General features: G+C 37.5%; 1 protein-coding gene across 2 annotated transcripts; it reads left to right on the top strand.

Annotated features, from left to right (window-relative positions):
* Positions 1-25,348, top strand: LOC121732812 (mitochondrial uncoupling protein 4). Of its 2 annotated transcripts, none has more exons than XM_042122803.1 (7): positions 1-273; positions 16,451-16,572; positions 16,935-17,011; positions 17,411-17,606; positions 19,386-19,562; positions 20,102-20,324; positions 24,619-25,348. In XM_042122803.1, the coding sequence occupies exons 2-7, from the start codon at positions 16,470-16,472 to the stop codon at positions 24,791-24,793; spliced, it is 951 nt and encodes a 316-aa protein (XP_041978737.1). In that variant the 5' UTR covers positions 1-273; positions 16,451-16,469; the 3' UTR covers positions 24,794-25,348. The 2 variants fall into 2 exon arrangements, with proteins under 2 accessions (XP_041978737.1, XP_041978738.1); XM_042122804.1 differs by lacking the exon at positions 1-273 and adding an exon at positions 11,834-11,853.
* The last annotated feature ends 836 nt before the right edge of the window (positions 25,349-26,184 follow it).

The following is a 26,184-nucleotide window of genomic DNA, read 5'->3' as shown; positions in this document are numbered from 1 at the left end:
CGCATGGGATAGTCACAAGTCGGTAGCGATGTGAGTCGGACGCTGCCGCCCGTTACTCTTGTGCGCCGAGCGCTCTTTCGCGCGACTGCGGATTTGAAATTGGAACAAACCGCGGCTGACCCTCTCTTACTTTCGCGCCACCGATTCTCCGTCTCCCTCTGTTTCTATGTAATTGAATGTCATTGATACGCGCCCAATGTTTTTGTTGTGATATCGAGTGGATTTTGGAGATACACTCCAGTCAGCTGATTCGAAGTTTACTGATGTGCGGAGGTAAATTTATACGATTTTGTTTTTTTTTAATTTTAATTGTTTGATAAAATTAGTTCTTGGCAAACTGATAAGGCTAGCCAATAGTCATGCGGAAAATCAAAAATAACCGACCTTGTTAGGCGTTACATAAATACTTAACTGAAATAGCACTATAATTTCAGTACTGCTCTGTAGTGGTCCGTGTAATGCCTCCGTGGTCCAGTGGTTAAGAGGTCTTGACTTGGAGGTCGTGTGTTCGGTCTTTCGTCCCACTGGTTTATGAGAGTAAAGGAATAGAGAGTGCTCTTGTGTACTGCGCACACACTTGGGCACTATAAAATTACTCTTGCGTACCTGGCCTGGTTTCATGAAACCGGCCACCGTCACCGAAATCGGTGTTGGGGTATTATTATTATTATTACTACTACTATCTACTTAATTCCTAGGTTTATAAAATAAATTCTAGTGTTATTAGATGTTGCTATCAATATTTTCATGATATTTTCAGCTAATAAGTAATCTCTGTAAAAATTACTGCCAACTGTAAATGTATCTAACCGGTGGTTTTGCCCAGTTTTTTGTGTGCTATTTCTAACTATGATTCGAAAGTCAACTTACACGCTGAAACACGGTAAACATAATCATGCGAGGAAAATTGAAAAATTAAATGAAAAAATGCATTTATATTTCACTTTACGACGTGAATTATTTTATGAAAACGGTAAACAAAGTAACAGATTCTTACTGCCTGCACTCAGAGACGAATTTTGACATAAGCCGCATACATTATGTGGCAAACTCTTCATTATATTAAAGTTTAATAATCATTAAATGTCCATGAGTGCGGCCTTAAGTTGTCTTCTTAGTCTAAGGCCGGTATAAATAGTCAGTACTCAAGATGCATCTCGGTCTCAAGACCCGAGTATGATTGGTCCAAATTTTGACAGCCAACCAATCACAGAGCCTGAACCGTGATTATTTATACCGACCTAATGTTACTTTGTCTCTATAAGGAGGTATCTCTGAAAAACTACCCGAGAATTTTTTTTTCGATCTCCCATTTCTATACTTTCTATGAACATGTGATAGTGAAATGTAACTAAAATATATTTTATTTCGGGCTGAAAGTAAACGATAGTTAACCCTTATCAGTTATCACTGTTTGCGTTTGCCTCTCGACCGATAACGTGCCAGTGCCGCTGTGCCAATTCACTAATAGTCATCGTCGTTCTACACTCTTCATCCTTATGAGTCCTTCCTTATACATATGTTTAATGTTACACATATATTGTGTTCCAATAAAATATGCATTTTTTAAAATGAAATAAGGGGGCAAACGAGCAAACCTGATGAACGATGGAAAGCAACTTCCGTCGCCCATGGACACTCGCACATCAGAAGAGCTGCAGGTGCGTTGCTGGCCTTTTTAGGGGGAATAGGGTAATAGGTGAGGGTAGGGATGGGAAGGGAAGGGAATAGGGGAGGGTAGGGAAGGAAATAGGGTAGGGGATTGGGCCTCCGGTAAACTCATTAACTCGGCGAAACACAGCGCAAGCGCTGTTTCACGCCGGTTTTCTGTGAGAACGTGGTATTTCTTCGGGCGAGCCGGCCCATTCGTGCCGAAGCATGGCTCTCCCACGTATATTTCTGTCTCTCGAACTAAGAAATTGGGAATGGAGAATGAAGATACTTTTAGTCAGGAGAAAGGACATAGGATACTTTTTATCGCGGTAAAAGTACGGTTCCCGCGCGAATTTTCGTGCAATGGAGTTGCAGGCGTCATTTAGTCCATACTAAACCTACCGAGTGCTTGGCTGAGAGCATTGTCTCAACACTACTCGGTAAGTGCAATTAGACCTGTATGATAAATTATTAAGTACGTCTTACCATAGAGAAAATAAACAAATATAATAATCTGGTCTGTGGTCTTACTCTCCGTTATAGCTTTTCTGTAATAGAGTATTCAAGAAAAAAGACTTAAGGTGAGGCCAGTTCGAAAAGACTGATTTTTAAACTTCCAACCTGAAGAAATTATGTGGAATTCTCTTACATTAAAATTCATGTAGACACAAAAAGAAACAAAGTAACGAAATAACCGAACAAAATATTTAAAAATGGCATGGTAATTCTGTAAAAAAATCTTGAATATCACCATAAAAATACACTTCAAATTCGAACATCTCGTAATTTTCAATGACAACGATATCATTTTTTTACAAAAAGGATAGCTTTTTTATAGTTTTAGCAAAATAACCGAATAGATTTTTAATAAATGATTCGGTCATTAAAAAAATAAAATAAAATGTATAATTTTCTCCTATTTCGCCCTATCAACAACGCGGCGAGCGTCGTAACCGCCCTATACAAGGCGTGTTGATATGAATGTTATTTTAATGTCCTAAACGTCGATATTCGTACTGACAGAAGAGAAGGTCGATGACCTGCTAATTCAGGGACAGCCTTGCCTTAAAAGTAATAACTGAGTAGAAGGAATGACTATGTTATATTATATGTATGTAGTGTGAGTAGTAAGTACTGAGTACTTATCATTAACCTAGATAAGGCTGAAAGCGTTTCACATAGAACCTATGAATATTCAAACAGCCATAACTATTTCACAAAGTCACGATCGAAGACATCAGTGGATGATGAGGGTAACCACAGGGTAACTAACATTTTGTAACATAAGGACAATTATTATAATTTATTACAAATTTTCCCCTTTTAATTTAAGGTGCCGGTTGGCAGCGGGCGACATGAAGCAACCGCAGACGACGTGTCGTTGTGACACTACTGGTTTCTATGTATTTCTATGAAATACCCCGCGCAGCTACCGACACGAAGCTAGCGACACTTCATAGAAATATAGTCTGTCAAAAAAGTGAAGGAATTAAAAAGTGGCAACATCGTAGTGCCATCCCTTTTTTCTTAGATTGATTCGAAAGGGATGACACTACGATGTTGCCACTTTTTGATTTCTTTACTTTTTTGACAGACTATACAATATAGAAACCAGTAACTGTAGTGTCGCGCCGACACGTCGTCTGCTGCCGCTTCATATAGCCAGCTTCCAACTTATAGGCCTCTTGGATAACTCTAGTGGCGCGGCGGGTGGCAGATTCAGGCAACACGCGGACGTCTGAGTGCGATCAGCTGTAAAGACCTACAACGACAGTTAGTACGCAATATTCATTATTGTGTTAATGGTATTTGATGTTTTTAAGTAAGACTGAGACTAAGAGATTTGATGTTTCTGTTGGTTTTGGTGCGTGACCAAAACCAACACAAAAAACGTATTTCGATAGGTTTTTTGTGTTGGTTTTGAAATCAACATACAGATTAATAATTATTTATCATGTTTAAATCTAACACATGAATATTTCTAAAATATCACGTGAAACTTATTTTTAATTTCATTGTTACATCTATACTAATATCCATACTAACTTAGCATAATAAATGCTAAAATTGTGTCTGTCTGTCTGTTGTATTAGCTCCGTGGTCTGTTACCTCTTCACGCTCAAACCGCTGAACCGATTTGCCTGAAATTTGATATGCCGTATGGAGATACTTTGAGTCCCGGGAAAGGACATAGGATACTTTTTATCCCGGAAAAAATATACGGTTTCCGCGCGATAAACGAGTTTTGGCGCAACGGAGTTGTGGGCGTCATTTACGGTTTATACGTCGTATACATTTTTATAGAAAATTAAATTAAACGTATCTATATAATATTTTGTGCTCATGCCATTGGGCATTGTGTAAGTAATATAGGTCAAAGTCAGTCTAAGTAGCTACTTGCATGAGCTTAATACTAATGACAATGGTTCTGTGGTTCTGTATAATAGACCGCTTATGGCCGATGCCAAGAATAGAATACCAAGATAATAATGCTAAAAGTCTTCAAATACTTCATGGTAGTAGCGCCAAGAATTAACAATGGTTTCGTCATTTTTTTATTTCCATGCTACGGATATAATCCATTCTATTTTCTAATATTATACAGGGTGTAACAAAAATAAGTTTTAATACTTTAGGGTGTGTACGTGTTCCTTGCAGAGAGTTCACGCCGGTTTTCTGTGAGAGCGTGGTATTTCTCCGGTCGAGCCACCCATTCGTGCCGAAGCCACGTTTAAATTTTATGTTGTTGTTACCTCTTCACGCTCAAATCACTAAAACGATTAAATGAAATTTGATATGGAGATACTTTGATTAAAATAAAAATATTCTGGGATAAAAAGTATCCTACCCGGGACTCAGAGTATCTCCATACCAAACAGCAAAATCGGTTCAGCGGTTTAGGCGTGAAGAGGTAACACACAGACAAAAGCTCTAGCATTAATTATAATATTAGTATGAATGTATGATGAGTTTTTCAGTAGTCGATAACTATTAACTATTGATGCTGAAAAACTCTACATAGAGACAAAAGGTAATATGGTTTAACTGAATACCTACTTAACTTTTTTGCCGAGAATTCCCTGCAAGAGTGTTAAGCCTACTCAGCCCCGGATTTATAAAAAGGCCGTATAGGTATAGGCCACGACCTATGGGTGGCAGTGTCCAAAGCGGCCCTACAGATTTCGTACATGGGGCAGCGGAAATAAAGTTTTTTTTTTATGAAATAAGGGGGCAAACGAGCAAACGGGCCACCTGATGGAAAGCAACTTCCGTCGCCCATGGACACTCGCAGCATCAGAAGAGCTGCAGGTGCGTTGCCGGCCTTTTAAGAGGGAATAGGGTAATAGGGGAGGGTAGGGATGGAAAGGGAAGAGAATAGGGTAGGGGATTGGGCCTCCGGTAAACTCACTCACCCGGTGAAACACAGCGCAAGCGCTGATTCACGCCGGTTTTCTGTGAGAGCATCGTATTTCTCCAGTCGAGCCGGCCCATTCGTGCCGAAGCATGGCTCTTCCACGTCTAAAGTGACCTATACATGCCTATACTTATAAATAATCAACCAAGTGCGAGTCGGACTCGCGCACGAAGGATTCCTTACCGTTATAGAGCAAAAATAGTGTTTTTTGTACGGGGGCCCTTAAATTTTTATTTTATTTAAATATTTTTATTAATTATTATTGCACACATATAATTAAGGCCTTTGTGAAAATTTCAAGTGCCTACCTGTTGCCATTATTGTTACCGAGGAAAAAAGGCCAAAAAATCACGTTTGTTGTATGGGAGGCCCCTTAAATATTAATTTTAATTTGTTTTTAGTATTTGTTGTTATAGCGGTAACAGATATACACAATCTGTGAAAATTTCAGAAGTCTAGCTATAGCGGTTCTTGACATACAGCCTGGAGATAGACAGACGGACAGACAACAAAGTCTTAGTTATAGGGTACCGTTTTTACCCTTTGGGTATGGAACCCTAAAAATATAAATTTGGTACTGACTACTGGAGCCTACTTGATGTTCGCAATTCGCATGTAGGTAGAGCAGGAATGATTCACGTGTTGACAATGCAAGCGCTCTTTGCCCCCAGCGTAAAAATCGCTAATGTCCATCTTGGTTATTAAGTTTTTATCAGTTTAAAAGGTATCGTGCACGCCCAAACATAACATTTCAGACATCGTGACTGTGTTTCGTTTATTTGGATATTTAGCACTTGTTAGCATACATTGAAATATACCTTATCTTCATTTGAGGATATCTCTTGTTGCTTGGTGGATGTAAGTGAATTTATTTATTTTTTGTAAAATATTTGTTACGTCATTGTTTTAATATTTTTACATAAGAAAGTTTTAAATAGTCACTTAAATCAATTTTATGCTGTGCTAGGTACCGTACTATTGTATTTTAAAGTTAAATGTAAAAATATGTATTCTGTGGGTAAAGGCTGTCTGAAAGTAAAACCTTAAATCACCTAGTTGTAAATAGTTTTCCAGTATTAACTTATCAGTTTAAGTTTAGTTTTAAGTTGTCCAAAAAAGTATTTTCAATTCTAAGTGCATTATATTAATAAATAACAAATTTGTGGTGGTAGAAATATAAAATAAGGAAAACAAAAAATGATAGCGGGCGGCAGTATTAAGTAACTAACTTAGGTTTATCACCGCGTTGTGAAATATAAGGGGTTAAAGATTACTAACAATATTGCATCAGAGTTTGTTCATTGTTCAATGGACATGAGTTCTTGATTTGATAATGTTAAATAAGTGTAAAAATTACACAAATACTAATCGGAGGTTTACATTTATAATCTATTTAATTTTATAATCATACCATATTTACTTAGATGATCGAAAGATTTAAACCAAACTCAAACTAACAATCATACATAATATATGTACCTTCTACTTCATCCGTAAATTCTTGTATCGCGTGGAAACCGTACCTGTTGCAATGATAAAATCCATCCCATGTTTTTCCCGGGCCTCAAGTAGAAATATTATGGGGGAAAAAACATGGAGATCCATGCCAAATTTCATCCACATCTATTCGCTGGTTTGACTGTGAAGCCTGAAAAGATAACAGACAGTCAAACATTCGTATTAAAATATTAGTATGTATATTTTCTCGTTATCATCTTCATTAACCTGTCACGATGCAAAGTCCACTGCTACTTAGTGGCGAGTATCGGCCTTTGCCCCTGTCGTTGATATAAAATAAGATAGCTAATTAACGAAATATTATAAGTAGTTTTTTCTTTCTTCTTCTGCTTTGTCAGTATTTTTTTGACAATACTCTTTCTGGCAGTCGGTCAAAAAGCAATTTGTTGTAGCACTGATTGATTTAATACAATTTTTTGTTTGATAAGGAATGGATATGTACTATCAGAGAAGTTGATTCCTATGCAAATCGGGGACCTAAGTAGTTTGGTTGCGTTACGTCAAGCCCAGCTGACAGATCACAATTAACATTGAATTGACATATTCGACCAAATAACGTTGGTCTGTCAATTGCATAGGAATCAACTTCCTCGATGGTACAATGTACATAATATCTAAATGTTGCATTAAAATATGTAGTAGAACTGGGTATTGGGATACATACTTGTCTATTTTAATCGTAACATCGAGGAAATTAATTCCTAGGCAGTTGACCTACGTCATTTGGACGGCTTATGTCAATCCAATGTTAGCTGTGATCGGTCGGATGTGTTTGACGTAACGCGACCAAATTACTTAAGTCCGCCATCTGCATAGGAATCAACTTCTCTGATAATTACATAGTGTAAAGAATGTAGCGGTAAACCTTTCCTATAGACTATTCGGTGCCTATCAAGCGATTTTTCAACAGTTCCCAATTAGTGCTTTTGATGTTTTATAAATAATAGTAGTGTGCATCTATGTTTTAACATCAAAGGCACCTCGTGCCCTTTTGTGGAACATAATATTTATATGGACATTGCTTGCAGTTTTAATTGAACTTCTTGGCGGTTTGTATCGGACTTCATAGTAATATATTATTATAAATCAGGGGTTCCCAAACATATTTTGTCTACCGCCTTTTTTGGCGCCCCCTTTGTTTCACATACTTTTAAATTAAAGCCTCTATACAACGCCCCATTTTTACTGGGTCTCACACCGCCATTTAGGCCTTCAGCGCCCACAAGGGGGTGTAGATAACAGCCTTTCCCAAAGTGGACACTTTGGGAAAGGCTGTTATCTATACTTCTATACTAATATTATAAAGATGTAAACTTTGTATGTTTGTTTCTTTGTTTGTTTAATTGTAATGAATAGGCTCAAAACCACTGGACCGATTTTAAAAATTCTTTCACCATTCGAAAGCTACGTTATTTACGAGTAACATAGGCTACTTTTTATTTTGGAGAATATAGGGTTCCGTAAGATATTTCAGTTTTTCGGAAACAACCAGAAAATTTACTTATTTTGCGTACGCTGCCTAAACTATAAAAGATAGGACTATACAATGTTCTAAGTAAATGTAGATCTTATAAATATCTACAAAAATGTCCGCGACACACTATACCTATCTATGTCAAGTGAGGCACAACAACCATTTTCTTATTTAAAAATGTAGATTTATTTTGGACTATATTAAAACGCATTTATTTTACTTATGCTAATGATCCTTATCAAAATAAATAATTTCATCACTAAGTACAGTTTATGTTGATTATATTTACTCTTCGAATGATTGAAATTGGACGTTTGGTTTAGAAGTTATGGCTAAATTAAAATATTGCGATTTACATCCGTTTCGAAGTGGGCGCTACCAATGCCACAGAATAGATAATAATAGTACGAGTACCAATGCAGGGGTGCGCATTGTACACATTGAAAAGGTCTACAGAACTCCGCGATGGTATTTTTTTTTATGAAATAAGGGGGCAAGTGAGCAAACGGGTCACCTGATGGAAAGCAACTTCCGTCGCCCATAGACTCTCGCAGCATCAGAAGAGCTGCAATAGGGTATAGGGTAATAGGAGAATAGGGTTATAGGGGAGGGTAGAGATGGGAAGGGAAGGGAAGGGAATAGGGGAGGGTAGGGAAGGGAATAGGGTAGGGGATTGGGCCTCCGGTAAACTCACTCAGCGAAACAGCGTAAGCGCTGTTTCACGCCGGTATTCTGTGAGAACGTGGTATTTCTCCGGTCGAGCCAGCCCATTCGTGCCGAAGCATAGCACTCCCACGTATATCTCTTATGGATATATCCCACAATAACATATTTTTTGTCATTTACTTTTAACTTCAAATAATGGCTAATTTTCGAAGCGATTTTAACCAATACGGCAATAATCCTTATTCAATTAAATACTTCAAATACATTATTGATTTTGGCCCTTTACAGCATAATTATTACGATTTTAATTTTAAATGAATATTTTCGAAGACATTACAGATTTAAAATTGCGGGACGTAAGTAGCTTTTGCGGCAGTACCGACCAACGCGGGCCACGGGTAGTAATGAATATAAATTATTTAAAATCAAACTACTGAATTGATTTTAATCATTTTTTCAGTGACTTAGGCCATAATTTTTTTATACCCGTGCGAAGCCGTGGCGGGTCGCTAGTAAATAATATAAGTAGGTACAGTAGAACATCTTATGCTCATAGAATGGAGAACGCACACATAAGCGTGACCAAAGAGCAAAACAAAGAAGTTTCGCGCGAGTAAATGTGTTGCAGATTAATGTCGGCTGTACACTCTCGCCGAGAGCTCTCGCGCGAGAGTCTCGTGCGAGAGCCCCTTGCCCGAGTGCGATCATGTACATTCTCGCTTAGTTCAATCGCAGTTACATTAATTTTCTCACAGATAATGACTGCTAATGGCGTTTATTGTTGTTATTTTTCTTTTCTGCACTGTCTAGCAGCGCGACTAGTAGTGTAAAACGCATGAATGTACAGTAATGCGCTCGCTTTTCTCGCGAGACCCTTTGTCTCGGGCGCAAAATACCGACACCGGACCGAGAGGGTCCGAGACAGGCGAGAGTCGAGACGAGGCGAGCGCACGCATTTACACTCTCGCACTCGGGCCGCCTCGCTGTGTTTCGGCGAGAGTGTACAGCCGACAAGTTATAGTCCCAGGACCCGACAAGTTACAGTCCCAGGACGCATATTAAATTACACGCGCGGGAACCGCACATTTTAAAAGTATCCTATGTCCTTTCCCTTGACTCAATGTATCTCCATGCCAAATTTCAGCAAAATCGGTTCAGCAGTTTGGGCGTGAAGAGATAACAGACAGACAGACACATTTTCGCATTTATAATATCAGTATGGATTATGTTACAATAATAAACAGCAGTGGTAATATGATTATAATTGTAAATGACCTAGCTTATTACGGCGCGGGTATGGAGCCCTGAGCGCTACCGGTTCCCTTGAAACCAAATACAGACGAGAATAGTGCTTAACGGTTAATTCCATTCTATAAATTATCATCATTCCTTACCCCTGTAAATCTACGAGGAAAACCGATTTTACCACACTTTGCTACCATTTTTTTTAGTTAGGCGGTAAAATTGTTGTTGTAGCTACCAACATTTTTTGTTCCCCTATTAAGTCTAGTACTACTTATATATTAACGCCTCCGTGGTCCAGTGGTATAGAGCGCGGCTCTTGACTCGGAGGTCGTGGGTTCGATTCCCGCGTTGGAAACATGTTATTTCCAAGTTTGGTTAGGACAATACAGGCTGATCACCTGATTGTCTGACAAGTAAGATGATCCATGCGTCGGATGGGCATGTAAAAAGTCGGTCCTGCCCTGATCTCTCGCCAGTCGTGTCGGTCTTCCGTCCCACTGGGTTATGAGAGTAAAGGAATAGAGAGTGCTCTTGTGTACTGCGCACACACTTGGGCACTATAAAATTACTCCTGCGTAGCTGGCCTGGTTTCAATGAAACCGGCCACCGTCACCGAAACCGGTGTGGGAGCTATTATTATATGTCTAGTTAGTCTTTGCCCAGCAGCGGGGCAGTTTAGGCTTATAATAATAATAATTTAGTTACCTTATCTTTACACAACAATGTGAAAGGGGAAATTGTCTATGGTGCAGGTGCTATTTCTATTTAACCTTGCTCGAAGGTTAATATTGATTATATTATTATTATGAATACTTACTTTTAATACTTACATATAATACTACAGAAACTATAGAAATCAAAAGTAACCCTTTCTCCTACTTTTACAGTGAACTCTATAAACAAATGCACACTCTAAACCAGAGTTTCTCAAACTTTTTTGGTGGCTAACCCTTTTAACAAGCAATATATTTGATGGGCCCCCGAAGATTTATAATTATCTCCATGCTTCTGTTTGATGACATTTTAAAAATCAATTTATGTGTTTTCTTACCTCCTGTATATATACATTAATAATAATAGCTATATGAAGTTTTGTTTACAGGGAAAACACAAATCCCATTGTTATGTCTTATTCACTTAAATGTTTTCGTGTAAAATAATAAAACATTTAAATTCGTCGTAAACAATAAACATTTTTCCTATAAATTAACATAAAATGAATAAGTACACGTCTATCGAATCAAACGTGATTAAACTCATATTTTCGTAGAAAACACAACACGTGAAGTAAGTATACAAAATTCAAAATTTGTAAATTTGGCCCCCAGCATTTTTGAATTTGGTTCAACTAAAACATTCTAAAGTCTTTTGTTTATCGATTTATACTAATAAAAGTATTTACGCAGCGTATTCTGCAAGGTCCGCGGTTGTCTATGGTGTAACTTTTTTAATGTATCTGACACAGACAAACAGGAAATTATATTATATAATTATGTATTCACTACTAGATGATGCTCGCAACTCTGTTGCGCCAATATTCGTTTATCGCGTGGGAACCGCACCTTTTTCCGGGGAAAAGTATCCATAGATATCCTTTCTCGGGACTCAAAGTATCTCGATACCAAATTTCAGTAAAATCAGTTCAGTGGTTTGGGCGCGAAGTGCTAACAGACAGACACACTTTCGCATGTACAATATTATTATTATGGATGTCAATATAATTATTATAAAAGTCAGAGATGATAATAAAAACATCAATAGAGTCAATATGGTTTAATTTTCTCAGATCAATTGAACATTGCACCGTATATTGCACTATAAAGTCGTTTTATTGTTAGTTTTATTCCTGTGAGCAAGAGTAGCAGTTGCCTACATATCAGAGGTATTATTTTTATTATTTTATTATTCAATTTTAAACTTTATTCACTCGATATATGAGCTATGTTACGTGAATTACACAAGGCTTTGTTCTTATTTCTGATTAAATTAATTGTTTCCTCATTAGCGTATCGTGTTTGATAAACATGTTAAATAACAATGTCTTAACCTAATTGTTACTAAATTAGTCATTGCCAAAAATTAAAATTACTGAATGTGTAAGAAATTTTTAATTTGATAAAAAGAGAAGAAAATACTGCGCTTTATTTTCTTAAAGCCTATTGCAGGGATCTTCACCTTCTTCAAAATAAATTAAAAAGAAAACTTGGAAATGTGTAATGTAGGTAACTTTAAAATTATCAGGTATCTTTCCCATCAATCCCCAAGCGGCAGCCGGCTGCCGCATAACATTTTTTTTTATGAAATAAGGGGGCAAACGAGCAAACGGGTGCACCTGATGGAAAGCAACTTCCGTCGCCCATGGACACTCGCAGCATCAGAAGAGCTGCAGGTGCGTTGCCGGCCTTTTAAGAGGGAATAGGGGAGGGTAGGGTAGGGAAGGGAATAGGGCAGGGGATTGGGCCTCCGGTAAACTTACTCACTCGGCAAAACACAGCGCAAGCGCTGTTTCACGCCGGTTTTCTGTGAGAACGTGGTATTTCTCCGGTCGAGCCGGCCCATTCGTGCCGAAGCATGGCTCTCCTACGTGTAAAGAAAAATTGAAAATCTATTGTCTCTGCGATACCCACGATGAAGGTGCTACGAATTCTGTAAAGTGTAAGTGAAATCTTTGGTGTCCACACTTAAACAGAAATTGTTGCGGTAGGTTCTATCGCGCCCGCAACTCGGCCTTTACCGGGGAGTGGAGCACCGTGGGGTTATAGAGGGTAGACCCAACTCGGGGTCTACCGTCTAACATACCCCGGCCGATATCCCCAATCAGCCGGGGATGCGTAAAGCATTTCCCCATTGAAAAAAAAAAAAGTAAACACCATTAAGTTAGCCAGAACTTTATACTCTATCTACGTAGAGCTCTGTGTGATATTTTAAACTTTTCTACGAGCTTTTTTAAATTTTAATATTTAAAATGTTCTATCAAAGAACTCAGAGATTTCTTTTAGGTTTCTTAAACTATTTAAAATGGACAAGACGTTATTTACAGTAGTACGTTTTTAGACCTCTATACAGTAGTTTTCGAACAAAATTGTCATTAACCTTCAAAGGTTAATTTTAAGGTGAAAAAAGCTGAGTTTTGTCAATAAGTGGCCGAAGATCAGATTTCGGCTTTATCTCTCAGTAATAAGGCTAAAATGTGGTAAACGTGATATTTCTGCTACTGTACATAACCTACTTACATAAATGAAAAGTAATGATTTTTTCTGAAAGTTCATCTCAAGGGCTGAAGAGTGGAAACGCTGCTAGGGCCGTCTGGCTGTCGTCCAAAATGTTTGGGCTTCGTCCAACATCCAAATTACGATGAAGCCTTATTTTCTTTTCTTGTTTATTACCAAAACGAAGTGTTTTTAGTAGAGAACTAAAAAAGAACTGAGAGTCAATGTTTCTCAGAGTCAATGTTTTTGTATTGAATTTTGTATAATAGCTTTAACATAAACTTGTATAATTCTTACATGTATTTATTATGTATTATTTATTTATGTATTTATTATATTTTATATGTTTTCGAAAACAGCTGAAAGAATCTCCAAATAATTTGGAATGTAAAGCGTTTTGGATGCAATAGGTTTAGGCGCTTACCCAGATATAAATTATTACGTACAAAATGCCGAGAAATCTAGTACGAAAATGTATTTTATGAATAAGCCCTGTAGCTTTCTACTAAATAAATATTGAAGTTCGCAGCGTAGCACGCAAAGTTCAACGAACCAAAGCAGCTGTGTAGAGTAATCGTCCTAATAATAATAATAGCTCCCACACCGGTTTCGGTGACGGTGGCCGGTTTCATTGAAACCAGGCCAGCTACGCAGGAGTAATTTTATAGTGCCCAAGTATGTGCGCAGTACACAAGAGTACTCTCTATTCCTTTACTCTCATAACCCAGTGGGACGGACGACCGTCACGACTGGCTGATGACTGACTGATCAGGCGCAGGACCGACTTTTTACATGCCCATCCGACGCATGGATCATCTTACTTGTCAGACAATCAGGCGATCAGCCTGCATTGTCCTAACTAAACTTAGAAATAACATGTTTCCAACGCGGGAATCGAACCCACGACCTCCGAGTCAAGAGCCGCGCTCTATACCACTAGACCACGGAGGTGTCCAACTGTCCTAATACGCATATTTGAACTTTAATATCACAATAATAAGGTCGAAAGTTTGGTGTTGTAAGCCGATCTGTCTGAAACCTGCGCGCCACGCCTCTATCCGAGCGATCATTAAAACTGATTTGATACGAATGCTTTATCAAAATGAAAACTGACTACAATTTTAATGAGTTTACTTTATATCTACTTACATATTATAATATATATTTAAGAGATTCATTATTACAAATGATGGCGCCGCGCTGGGTAGAGTTGAGTGTGCAAAATATGAGGGTTGCATTCTGTGAATGGGCTTGAACCTAGAAAAGCATGCAGATTATGATTATAAATCATGCCAGGATCCAGGAGTGTGATTCCTGGCAACACTAGAATCATCATGTATTATGTTGAAGTAATGTATTAAGTGAAGTTAAGTGTGCAAAATATACCTCATATTTTGCACACTTAACTTCACTCAGCACCCGGTATGTTATACTAAATAATCAAGTAGGTATTATAGTGGATTTTCGAGATAAAAAACACGGTACTAAGCGAAAAGGCTTGCCTTTATACCATACATCATACTATTACTATTATGTATTCGGCTGTAATTATTTCTTTGTATGTTCAAAGATTAGTCCACCGTTCGTGGACCGATTACCAAAATTATTTTTTCATAGTAAAGGACATGGTTTAACTTATGTACCATGATGATATCAGATAGATCATAGAACAGACCATGATTTCCTCGAAATCGAGGATTGAACCTTTTCCTAAGTTTATTTTCCTGTTAATTTTAAATGAGTCCTATTCTATGACTTGATGTTTTACTTTTTGCATTAGAATAACGTGTAAAAATAAACAAATATAAAGAGAGCATTAAGATTAGTTTTATTATGAGTATTTGAGTACCTGAACTTTTCATTCAGTACGTTAGGTAGCTTGTACGTTGTAACTTATACTATACGCACTATCAAAAATACTCTTTAACACCGCATTTACACATTCGTATTCGTTATTCGCACGGATGTGTAAATGCAAATGCGGTATCAATGGTGAAGGCTGTCCATCTTCTTTCTCACTTCTTTTTCTTTTTACTTTTTCTCATCTACATTAATGACTTACCTTATCTAGTTAAGGATAATGAGATAGTACTTTTTGCTGATGACACTTCACTTATTTTTAAAGTGAAGCGACGGCAGTCAAATTACGACGAGGTAAATAGTGCTCTCTCAAAAATAGTACATTGGTTTAATGTTAATAACTTACTTTTAAACTCTAAGAAAACCAAATGTTTAAAATTTACTTTGCCCAATGTTAGGCAAGTTCAAACCAATTTACTATTAAATGATGAGAAAATGAATTTGGTGGACTCCACTATATTCGTAGGCATTACATTAGATAGTAAATTACAGTGGGGTCCTCATATTGCTAATCTTGCAGGTAAGCTCAGTTCTGCAGCATATGCAGTCAGAAAAATTAGGGAAATTTCTGATGAAGACACGGCAAGACTAGTTTATTTTAGTTATTTTCACAGCAGAATGTCTTATGGTATCCTTTTATGGGGAAACGCTGCCGACATCAATACAATTTTTGTGCTGCAGAAGCGAGCTATACGCTCAATTTATAAAATGTCAGCTTTTGAATCTCTGAGAGAAAAGTTTAAAGAAATTGGTATTCTAACTGTTGCTTCTCAATACATTTTGGATAATGTATTGTATGTTAGAAAGAATTTAACTAAATTTAAAACTAAAAGTGATAGTCACGGTAGAAACACTAGAAATAGGCACAAGCTGGAAATACCAGTGATCAGACTTAGCAAAATAAGTAAATCTTTTAAAGGTCAATGTATACGCCTTTACAATAAAATCCCGGAAAACGTTCAAAATCTATCAATTAATAAATTTAAAAAAGTAATTAAAGAACGTTTGTGTGCCAAAGCCTACTATACGGTCAAAGATTTCCTAAACGATAGCACATCTTGGGAGTAGGATGGCTGCTTGCAAGGCTGCTTCTACATTTATTATATGTGACTTACAATTGTGTATTCATATTGTATAGATTAAGTTATTTACATTGTAAATTTTATTTTTTTAAAAGACAAATTTTCCACTTTTTTACTAAAAAGTGGCCCCGTGCGAGTTTCTTACGCCGGTTCTTCTCGCCGGGTTAGTTCCCGAACCGGTGGTACAACATGTAGTTCAACATTCTGAAAATATTTGATTCAAATTTATTCAGAAATAAAACAATTTTTATTTTATTTATTTATTTATTATTACTCTTTCTCTATCTCCTCTTTCTTTCTCTCTCTAACGCTCATCTCCACATTCCAGCTACCATGCTGCTGAGGTGATGCCGCTGCTGCAGACCGCGGGGCACCCCGCCGCCAGCGTCACAGACTCCACCGCCACGCGGTACGGAGTCGCAGTGCTAGGGGCCTGGGCGGCTGAGTTCGGTGAGATATTTGGATACTTGATATGAATGTTACAAAAAACGGTAGCTATTGGTACTTGGCACATAAATAAATAAAAAGTTTGAATAAAGGTGATCGCACATTAATCAACAAGCACCCGCCGTACGCACAGCATTTTAGAATTCGTTGTATGAAACAATGTGAAACCTCGTACATTCGTCCGCATCGTACGCGCCACATTTCGTAAAATATGCGGTGCGGGCTGATGAATGTGCGATCAGCTATCGTCAAGGTCATTGACCTTGCCACACAGCTGATTGGAGAACGTATTTTTTAAATTCAGAATTAAATCTTAAATCGATATTTTTCTGCGCAATAAAATTTAACTGATCATTCCCTTTCAGTAACATACCCGTTTGACCTGACGAAGACAAGACTGCAGGTTCAGTCGGAAGTAGCAACGGCTAAACATGGATTCAAGGTATACCATGTATACCATGATTATTAAACAGGCATAATGTACCTAATATTAAGTATTATAATTATAACTTATGCGTTAACTCTATAAAAAGCTTCAAATGGAATTCCATATCTAAGACCATATATATATAATACCTAATTAGTTAATAGTTATTATTAATATTATCATCGTAAATAATTCTTTACATTACACAATACACAATCAGCTGCTAAATTCTAAATTCAAATTTTATTTTTCTTTCTGAAAAGGAAAGAACAGGGACTGCCCGCACTTTTTTCGCGCGGTTAAAATTCGCAGTGCGGACAGTCCCTAAATCCCGCAGTTTATAGGCAAAAAAAAAACAATCACAAAATCACCTGTCAATAAAATTCCAAATTCAAATTTTCTTTTTTTTTTCAGTTGGAGAACCACGGCATGGTCAAAACGGCCATGGGTATAGCCAAACAGGAGGGGGTGTTGAAGCTATGGTCTGGCCTACTACCGATGTTCCAACGTCACGCGATGTACTCGGGATGCCGGCTCATATTCTACGAGCATTTCCGGGAGCACCTCAAGGACGAAAATGGGAAGATGTCGCTCGCTGCTGCGTCTTTAGGTTTGTTGAAAAAATAACTTTATCTGCAGGCTTAGCATGGTCACCATTAAAGCAATTGCTTTCTACATGGGCGTATATAAGAAGGGGGTCCTGGGGGTCCGGACCCCCCCCCCCCCCCCCCTCCATTACTATTAATCTTACTTGTCCAATCGACAATATATTATGTACCCACCGATTTTCATCGGCGAGGTGAAAAAAATACATCTTTTCTATTTACAATATAATAATAATTAATATACTGTGGAGCGTGTCCGTTGGCAGAGTAGGTATTTAGGCTGCTGCAGAACCATTCGGGGCGAGTCCAACTCGCACTTGGCCGCTTTTTTACGTAAGGGACCCCCACCCATGCCCCCCCCCCCCCCTTATCAAAGCTATATTTACGCGCCCGTAGCTTTCTACGTAAGAATAGACAATATTACAGTTAAAAAAGCAAATTTGCCAGTTCAGTATGTCCATTCTTTACCATATCTATTGTTCTTTTGCTGAGCCTGCTGTTCTTCCGTGTTAAAGTTTCTCAAATAGTAGTGTCCGACCAAAGGTCTATTTTTGAAGACTATGTAAGAACGTAGTACGTGAACGTCCATCTTTTTATATATATAAAATAAGAAAGAGTTGCTGATGGAAAGCAACTACCGTCGCCCATGGACACTGGCAACATTAGAAGTGCTGCAGGTACGTTGCCGGCCTTTATCTGTACAATTCAATGGCGCTGCACTAAGAGATTTTCTTCGCAAATCTGATTGATTGGAAATTTTATTAGAGTACCTAGGTACCTACAATGATTTTATAATAATGACAGAATTATACTTACCTCTCAGCGACAATTTACCACACTATTGCAACAGGCCAATGATTAGACCTTGATATATAAAATCAATATTCCTTGCCTACGCAAATCCGTGTCTAACGAATGGTCCGGTAATGAACTTGACAGACGGATAAATAATTAGTGTTCTATTTCCAGCTCGTCACGCCATACCACTGAAATAATCCATATTGAATAGGTCATGATTGCTTATACAATCTATGTAGGTATATATTGTACGAGTATGTGACCAATTGTGAATTGTGATAAAAAGAATATTGCATTAGTAGCCAGTAGGTAATAATAAAACTATACTTGAAGAGTAAGCTGGTAAATGTGAATTGTGAATTGTAATTTTGCTGAATAAATTATTAACATTTACTAGTCGACTCAGCATTTTGATTGAAATCAGTTGTTCAGCATTAGCTTTGTCCACATTGTGCCTTTTTCTGTTCATCAAGGGCATGCCTTATAGCGCTGTCAACAGCGAACGTGAGGCATGCCCGTAACGCGCGTTGAAATCGTAGCGCGCGCCATGACACTTTTGTTTCAACGCGGGTGGATTTTGACGCGCGTTACGGGCATGCCTCACATTCGCTGTTGACAGCGCTATAAGGCATGCCCTTGATGAACAGAAAAAGGCACAATGTGGACAAAGCTATTCTTAAACCCTCCTGTCAATTTCATCCAAATAATCCCTGTAGTATTGCAACTGTAGCGGATCGAACAGCATATAATCCAGAATCGTGTCGTCGAAGTTTCTGAAATCGGCGCGATATACAGCTGCTACTTTCACAGTTAACTCTACATAAACCCATACACACCCTAAAGTATTATCACTTAGTTTTGTTACACCTACATCTATGTATACAACTGAAATGACAATAGTTGCCACTCGCCTTCTGATTGAGTATACAACTTCGGTCGAAAGGACTTCCCTTATTGCCTCCACTCTCATCCACACAATATTCCAGGTGGCGTCGGCGCCGGTGCTCTCGCCCAGTTCATAGCGTCGCCCACGGACCTGGTGAAAGTCCAGATGCAGACGGAGGGCCGGCGACTGCTGCAGGGCAAGCCGGCGCGCTTCGCCAACTGCCGCCAGGTCTACTCCATGCTGTACAAGGAGAGTGGCGTACTGGGATTCTGGAGAGGTAGGCAGCCCTGTATTTGTGTATAGGCAGTATAGGCCATGGCTTATGGGTGGCAGAGTCCTATGGCGTCCTCGAGGGCGGCAGCGTCCTGGAACAGTGGCACAGTTCATCATAAAAAATATAAATCCGGCCCTGAAGGTTGGTGAATGCTGATGGTTCATAGCGCCCCTGACAACTTAATCTGACCGTCCACATCGAGCAAGGACCAGCCTCTTAATGATTACTAATTTAATTCGTTCTTTATGTTTCCGAAGTCGAGTGAAATAGATTACAGAAATTATGAACTTAAAGACCGTAGTCAGAGGTATTAAACGATTACTTGATTTAAATTGAAAGGCCTTTAGGCCCGTAATAAACCACTCTTGCATCTCAATATCAATCTTAACTAATACGCTCTCGGCCTCTTAAGATCTTTAATCATGGGTTTGATACCAAAAACGTGTAGCACTCAAGTCAAGATTTAACTACACTCAAGTAATAGCTCTTGAGTAACACACACATCACATTATTTTGTTTTTTACCATTGGTTTCAATTCCAGGAGCAGTACCCAACGTCCAACGCGCGGCACTCGTCAACATGGGTGACCTAGCGGCATACGACTGCACCAAGCAGCTGCTAGTCCAGGAACTGGGGATGCCCGACAACCTGATAGTCCACATCGCCGCCGCGTCAGCTGCGGGGCTGGTCGCCGCGATAGTTGGCACACCCGCTGACGTCCTCAAAACCAGGCTCATGAACCAACCTGTTGGGCCTGATGGACGGTAAGAAACGCCTTCAAATTACATCTATAGAATCCACCTTACTAATGAAAAGAACACAATATACAGGGTGTAACAAAATATAGTGATAATGCTTTAGGGAGTGTATGGGTTCCTTATATTATGTTAGTTTAATGTGAAATTAGCAGCGCTGAAAGAGCATTTTTTTGTGATTTGTATAGGCAAGCGCCTGAGCGTCATTCATCATCACAGCGAGTTTGTCCATACAAAATTAAAAAATAGCCTATACGATGCATTAGCACGCTAGCAAACAAACCCTTCCCTACCCAAAGAGTAAAAACGGGACCCTATTATTAAGACTTCGTTGTCTGTCCATCTGTCTGTCTCCAGGCTGTATCTCAAGAACTGCTATAGCTAGACTTCTGAAATTTTCACAGATTGTGTATATCTGTTGCCGCTATAACAAAAAATACTGAAAACAAAATAAAATTAATATTTACTCGTAAGGGGGGCTCCCATACAAAAAACGTGATTTTTTCGACCTTTTTCGCTCTATATCAATTATCTATAATGGCAAGAGGTAGGCACTTGAATTTTTCACACATTCTTTTGTTATATTATGTGTACTTTAATATTCAATAATAATATTAAAACAAAATGAAAATTTAAGGGGAGCTTCCATACAAAAAACACAATTTTCAGCCTATTTTTGCTCTGTATCGGTACGGAACCCTTCGTGCGCGAGTCCGACTCGCACTTGGCCGATTTTTATTGATTGTAGGTACAGAATCGTGTTATAAAATTAATGAAGAATTAAAAGTAGAAACAGAAATCGTGCTTCACCGAAATAAACTGAACTTCAGTGACACCAAATGATTCAATATCCAATTATTGTTGTTAGCTAGATAATCTCTTAATCAATAAAATTGGACGCGTACAAATTCTATTAGAAGTTAGAACGACACGAAATTTTGTTTCTTTGAGCGTATTATTAATTATACAACTTAAATTTTGATATCGTAAGATTGTAATATAACTAGCGAGATTGTAAACAGTCGGACTTTTGTAAATACAAATAAAAACGGTAAATATTTCGTATCGCGCCACCAGCGATTTTGAGGCCGTTTTTTTTTTACAGTCGCGTTATAATCTGTAAACATCAGAACTAGTATTGTTATGATGGCGCATGACTATTTCTGGCAAAAGAAAGTCGACGGAGCCCCGCTATGCGGGGCTCCTGTTTCTGGGTGTTGTGGTCTACGTTCCAACCTAACCTAACCTACTTTTAGACTTTCTGGATTGTGTATATTTTGGCGGGGGGCTGAGCCCCCCGAGCCCCCTTTATGGGGCCTCCCTAAGTAAAGCCCGCCAAAACAAAAACTAACACAATCCAGAAAGTGCAAAAGTAGGTTAGGTTAGGTTGGAACGTAGACCACAACACCCAGAAATAGGAGCTCCGTCGACTTTCTTTTGAAATTTGAATACTTTAAATAAAATAAAAATAAAATACGTTTATTGCAGACTATCACAGCCCATAGAGGTTAGTATTAACAATAATTTGAAAATTTAGTATTAACTTTGAAAATTGATTTTTTTTTAGCCAGAAATAGTCATGCGCCATCATAACAATACTAGTTCTGATGTTTACAGATTATAACGCGACTGTAAAAAAAAAAAACGGCCTCAAAATCGCTGGTGGCGCGATACGGAATATTTACCATAAAAACTATCACATAAAGCTAATACATACTAAAAGATTTGTGATTATGTTTGTTTGTTTCTTCTTCGCATAAAAGGAAATAGGAATCAACTTTACTTGATAATATGGACGTTATTTTGACGTTTAAAGATGAATCAGTTTGTGTCTTAACCCTGTTAGATGTTGTTTGTACTTTATATTTTGTAATTATTAACTTGTAGGTGTGTAATGTATTTTAGAGGCCATAGAGAAAGGTCAAAGTCCAATTCAGTGATTTTAAAGTACCAGGAAAATGTGCCTTTTAACTATCTAATAATGTTATTACTCAACCAAGTAGGTCTTTAGACGTTATTTACCTACTTTGAAATTTAAATGTCTAATTATATTACTAACAAAAGTTCATTTAAATGCAAACGACAATGGAAAATTTAAAAGGGATATTTTTGTAATAAAAAAGAAAATAAATAAATTTTAAAAATTCAAAAGGACAGCATATTTGCGCAAATCACCTTACGCAAAATAATGCAGTGTCACATCACGAGTGTGTAAAATTTGTCTCTGCATTGAGCAAGTTTGACAGAAGTTCTACTGTTTAGTGTTTCTACCATAAAGTTTATATACCTAGCGGAATAGAGCAACAATCTCGAGTTGTCAAACGAAACCGAAATTGGTTTACATCTGTGTATAAAAATATGTGTACGTATACACTTACACAAGCATGATTGAACATGAATTCTATGTGATTAACTTGTCAACGTACCGATAAGTGCCGACTGGGCGTCGAAAATCAGTTCTGCTGTCATGTATCACGCATCTTTCTTTACGCAGTGTCACTGATAGTGACATCTCGCTTGCTCAGGCCTTTGTTTCTCTTTCCGCTGTGTATAATATTAACTTTATGTTTTCTACGAACACGGCTGAGTTAGGGGGATATTAGATTATCATATATATTGGATCCGAGATCATTGAGTCAATGATATTGGATAATGTAATATAGACATATGATTCATTTCTTCCTTGATAATAGATTTTTGACATTTGCTGAGAGATTGGATCCAATACGGTCATAGAAATAGGTGTTGCCAGTTATTTAATATAAAAAAGAGTTTTTAATTTCTTGTTCGTTAATATGTTTCAAATAATGTAATGTAATTATTTTTCTAATTAAATACTTGGATAATCTTGCTGAAATAACAAAAAAACAAGCCATATTAAAAATGACGATGTCTTTTGACAAATCGAATTCTCTGAGATCTAGTATCCCTGACGTCAATACCTGTCAGCGTTAGCGCTCTCCATTGGCTATTGAAACCACATATGACGTAAAATAGGATCAATGAAATATGATAATGTAATATGCAGATATGATCAAATGATCATATATATTGGATCCTATATTGATCATAGAAATGATCCAATATAAATGATAATGTAGTACCCCCCTTAGTAGTTACTGTTCTATTCTTTCCCTGGATGACGCCCGCAAATCCGTTTATCGCGCCGGAACCGTACATTTTCTGGGGACAAAAAAGTACCTATCCTATATTCTTTACCAACCAACTTTCACCAAAAACGGTTCAGTGGTTTAGGCGTGAAGAAGTAACAGTAAACAGACGGACAGACAGACACACTTTCGCATTTATAATTTTAGCATGGATATAGATATAATTGAAGGGACAAATCATCTCTCTATGTAAGTGTAAGGGACAAATGACCTATCTATTTAGACCTGTGTGAGTAGGTGTAGGGGTCGAGGTCGCACAAGGAGGTCAAAGCCGCGCGCACTTTCCCTCTCCCGATGTAGGTCGATAGGGTCACCCTACACGTGCCACTATTTGCATGTATTGCACTGTCAAATTGTAATGCCGCTAGATTGTAAAATTACGTTTTGCTCTAAGTATAATAATATTGTCAGGATGTTACCTATGTCACCGTTAAATTGTAAAAACCGTAAGATTGTACTAATTCTTTGATATCGGTTGAAAAATTACGATTTTAATGCATGATAGATTAATTCGCGTCTTAAAATTACTTAATTACGTACAGAAATCCAAAACCAATTTATGTCTTTAATCTTTACGTGAACGCAGAACGGTATTTACAATTTAAATAAAATAACTGTCTTGACTCATGACTGATGACTTATCATTCTTTTGTTTAAACATTTTACTGTCTGCAAGCTCATAAATAATGATTTTATTGTTATTTTTATCAGTCTTGCGGTTGACAAGAGTTAATAGAACATTTTAGCTAATTGATTGCAGGCGCGGTCGCAGTTTAAAATTGAGGGAAAAATGTTTGGCATAGTTAATAATAAATAGGTATAATACCAAACTATAAAACACAAATAATATATTAGCAGCACATAGCTATTCCCTAGAATTTAGTCAAAATCTAGCTGACGCTCTCTCTATCCTTTTTTAACCGACTTCCAAAAAAGAAGGAGGTTTCTCAAGTTTCTCAATCAGGAAACAAAAAATTCAAAAAATTAAAATAAAATAAATAATAAAGGGGGGCTCCCAAACAAAAAACACAATTTTTTTCCCTATTTACGTTCTATAACAGTACGGAACCTTTCGTGCGCGAGTCCGACTCGCACTTGATCGATTATTTTAAATAATATAACTCTCCTTCCAGGGGCCAGATCTACCGCGGCATGATCGACTGCCTCCAACAGTCGATCCGGAACGAAGGTCTCATGTCCCTATACAAGGGCTTCCTCCCCCTGTGGATGAGGCTCGGACCCTGGGCGCTTATTAACTGGATCGCCTTTGAGAACATCATGTTAGCTATCGGAGGACGCACGTTTTAGTTCCTTAATCTGGGCGATTAAAAAAGTTTAACGTCATAAATTTGACGTTTGTACTTTTTAAGTCACAATTTAAAAAGTTGTAATGTCAAAATTTTGACATTCAAACTTTTTAATCACAACCATAGATGAAAACTATTCTGATATCTAATTTTACTTAGAATACGGGAGACATTAATAATATCTAAGTTAAATTTGCGCATGGGTATTTATAATGTGATTGGTACTTAGTTAAATTTTTCCTTAGTCTATGGTTAAATACAAGTGTACTTATACATCAACTGTAGGCAATATAATACATCCATAACATAACTTGGGCCTGTTTCGCAATTGACTAATAAGTTATAGCTAATTACTTACTATCAGAATAACAACAAGAACAATTATTATAGTTTTGTCTCTGTCACTCAGTATATTATAAAAATTAAGACACCAAACTTTCGGATGAATTATTATCATTCGTTCTTATGTAATTGTAAAACAGGGCCTTGTTGCATTTTATGAATTGCTGAAAGAGAATATATAAGTACATAGATTAATGAACAGAAAGAAAGTTTTAAGAAGGCTTAGCACTACTTTTCTCTTTTACTCACTGTCGGATTTAATGAGTCGGAGCAATGTAAAAAGTGGGATTAGGCTTTTGTTAAAATTTCTTTCTATCCGGCGACCTGACTTTAATGTATCTAGGACAATTAAAACTCGATTCGAATTCTTAACTGTTGGTTAAAAATTTGTATTCAGAGGCGCGTTTCGATAGTTGCTACTTGCAACCTCGAGAGAATATGATTTACCGTTTATGAAATAGATGGCGTTAGCAGTCCTAAAAGAAAACTTATTTATTTTCAAAGTTGTAGAATAATAATTATATAAAATTAAATATTTATAACACCAAAATAAATAGTAGCATAAAAACAAGCAACCTAGCAATCTGTGTCTTATATGTACTTACTATAATTAATATTTCTTTTAAATATAAACTAAGGTTGAGTTGCACCAGAGGCGTGGTTAAAGTTATGGTTATAGTTAAGGCTAAATTTAACTTTAACCTTAAAATTGACAGATGACAGCTGGTCCAACAAGGTTATAAATGAACGTGGGCGGGGGGCGCTGCTGGTAAAGGAGAACTGTGAAAAATGGCGTTTTTGTGTGATGACAGCGTTAGTTCCTTTTTTCGCCACGTGCATTTAAAACCTTGTCGAGCTCGAGCTTGAGATGGTTATGGTTACATATGGCGTCTTGATGGCGTCCATTTTTAACTTTAACCTTAGATTTGACATTTTGCATTGTAGTTAAAGTTACAGTTATAGTTAAAGTTGTGCAACCCAACCTTAGTTGTTTTTTAACTTAGCACAAAATAAGGAAGCAAACAACGCATGTAATATAATTTTAATAGT

The sequence above is a fragment of the Aricia agestis genome, chromosome 12, assembly GCF_905147365.1.
Source record: "Aricia agestis chromosome 12, ilAriAges1.1, whole genome shotgun sequence".
Taxonomy (NCBI): domain Eukaryota; kingdom Metazoa; phylum Arthropoda; class Insecta; order Lepidoptera; family Lycaenidae; genus Aricia; species Aricia agestis.
This window is presented reverse-complemented; position numbering and strand designations above follow the sequence as displayed.

Coding starts and splice junctions, on each gene's coding strand:
- LOC121732812 (XM_042122803.1), top strand. CDS start 16,470: ATGCCGCTGCTGCAGACCGCGGGGCACCCCGCCGCCAGCGTCACAGAC. Junction 17,012..17,410: donor CGGCTAAACATGGATTCAAG/GTATACCATGTA, acceptor TTTTTTTTTCAG/TTGGAGAACCACGGCATGGT. Junction 20,325..24,618: donor CCTGTTGGGCCTGATGGACG/GTAAGAAACGCC, acceptor CTCTCCTTCCAG/GGGCCAGATCTACCGCGGCA.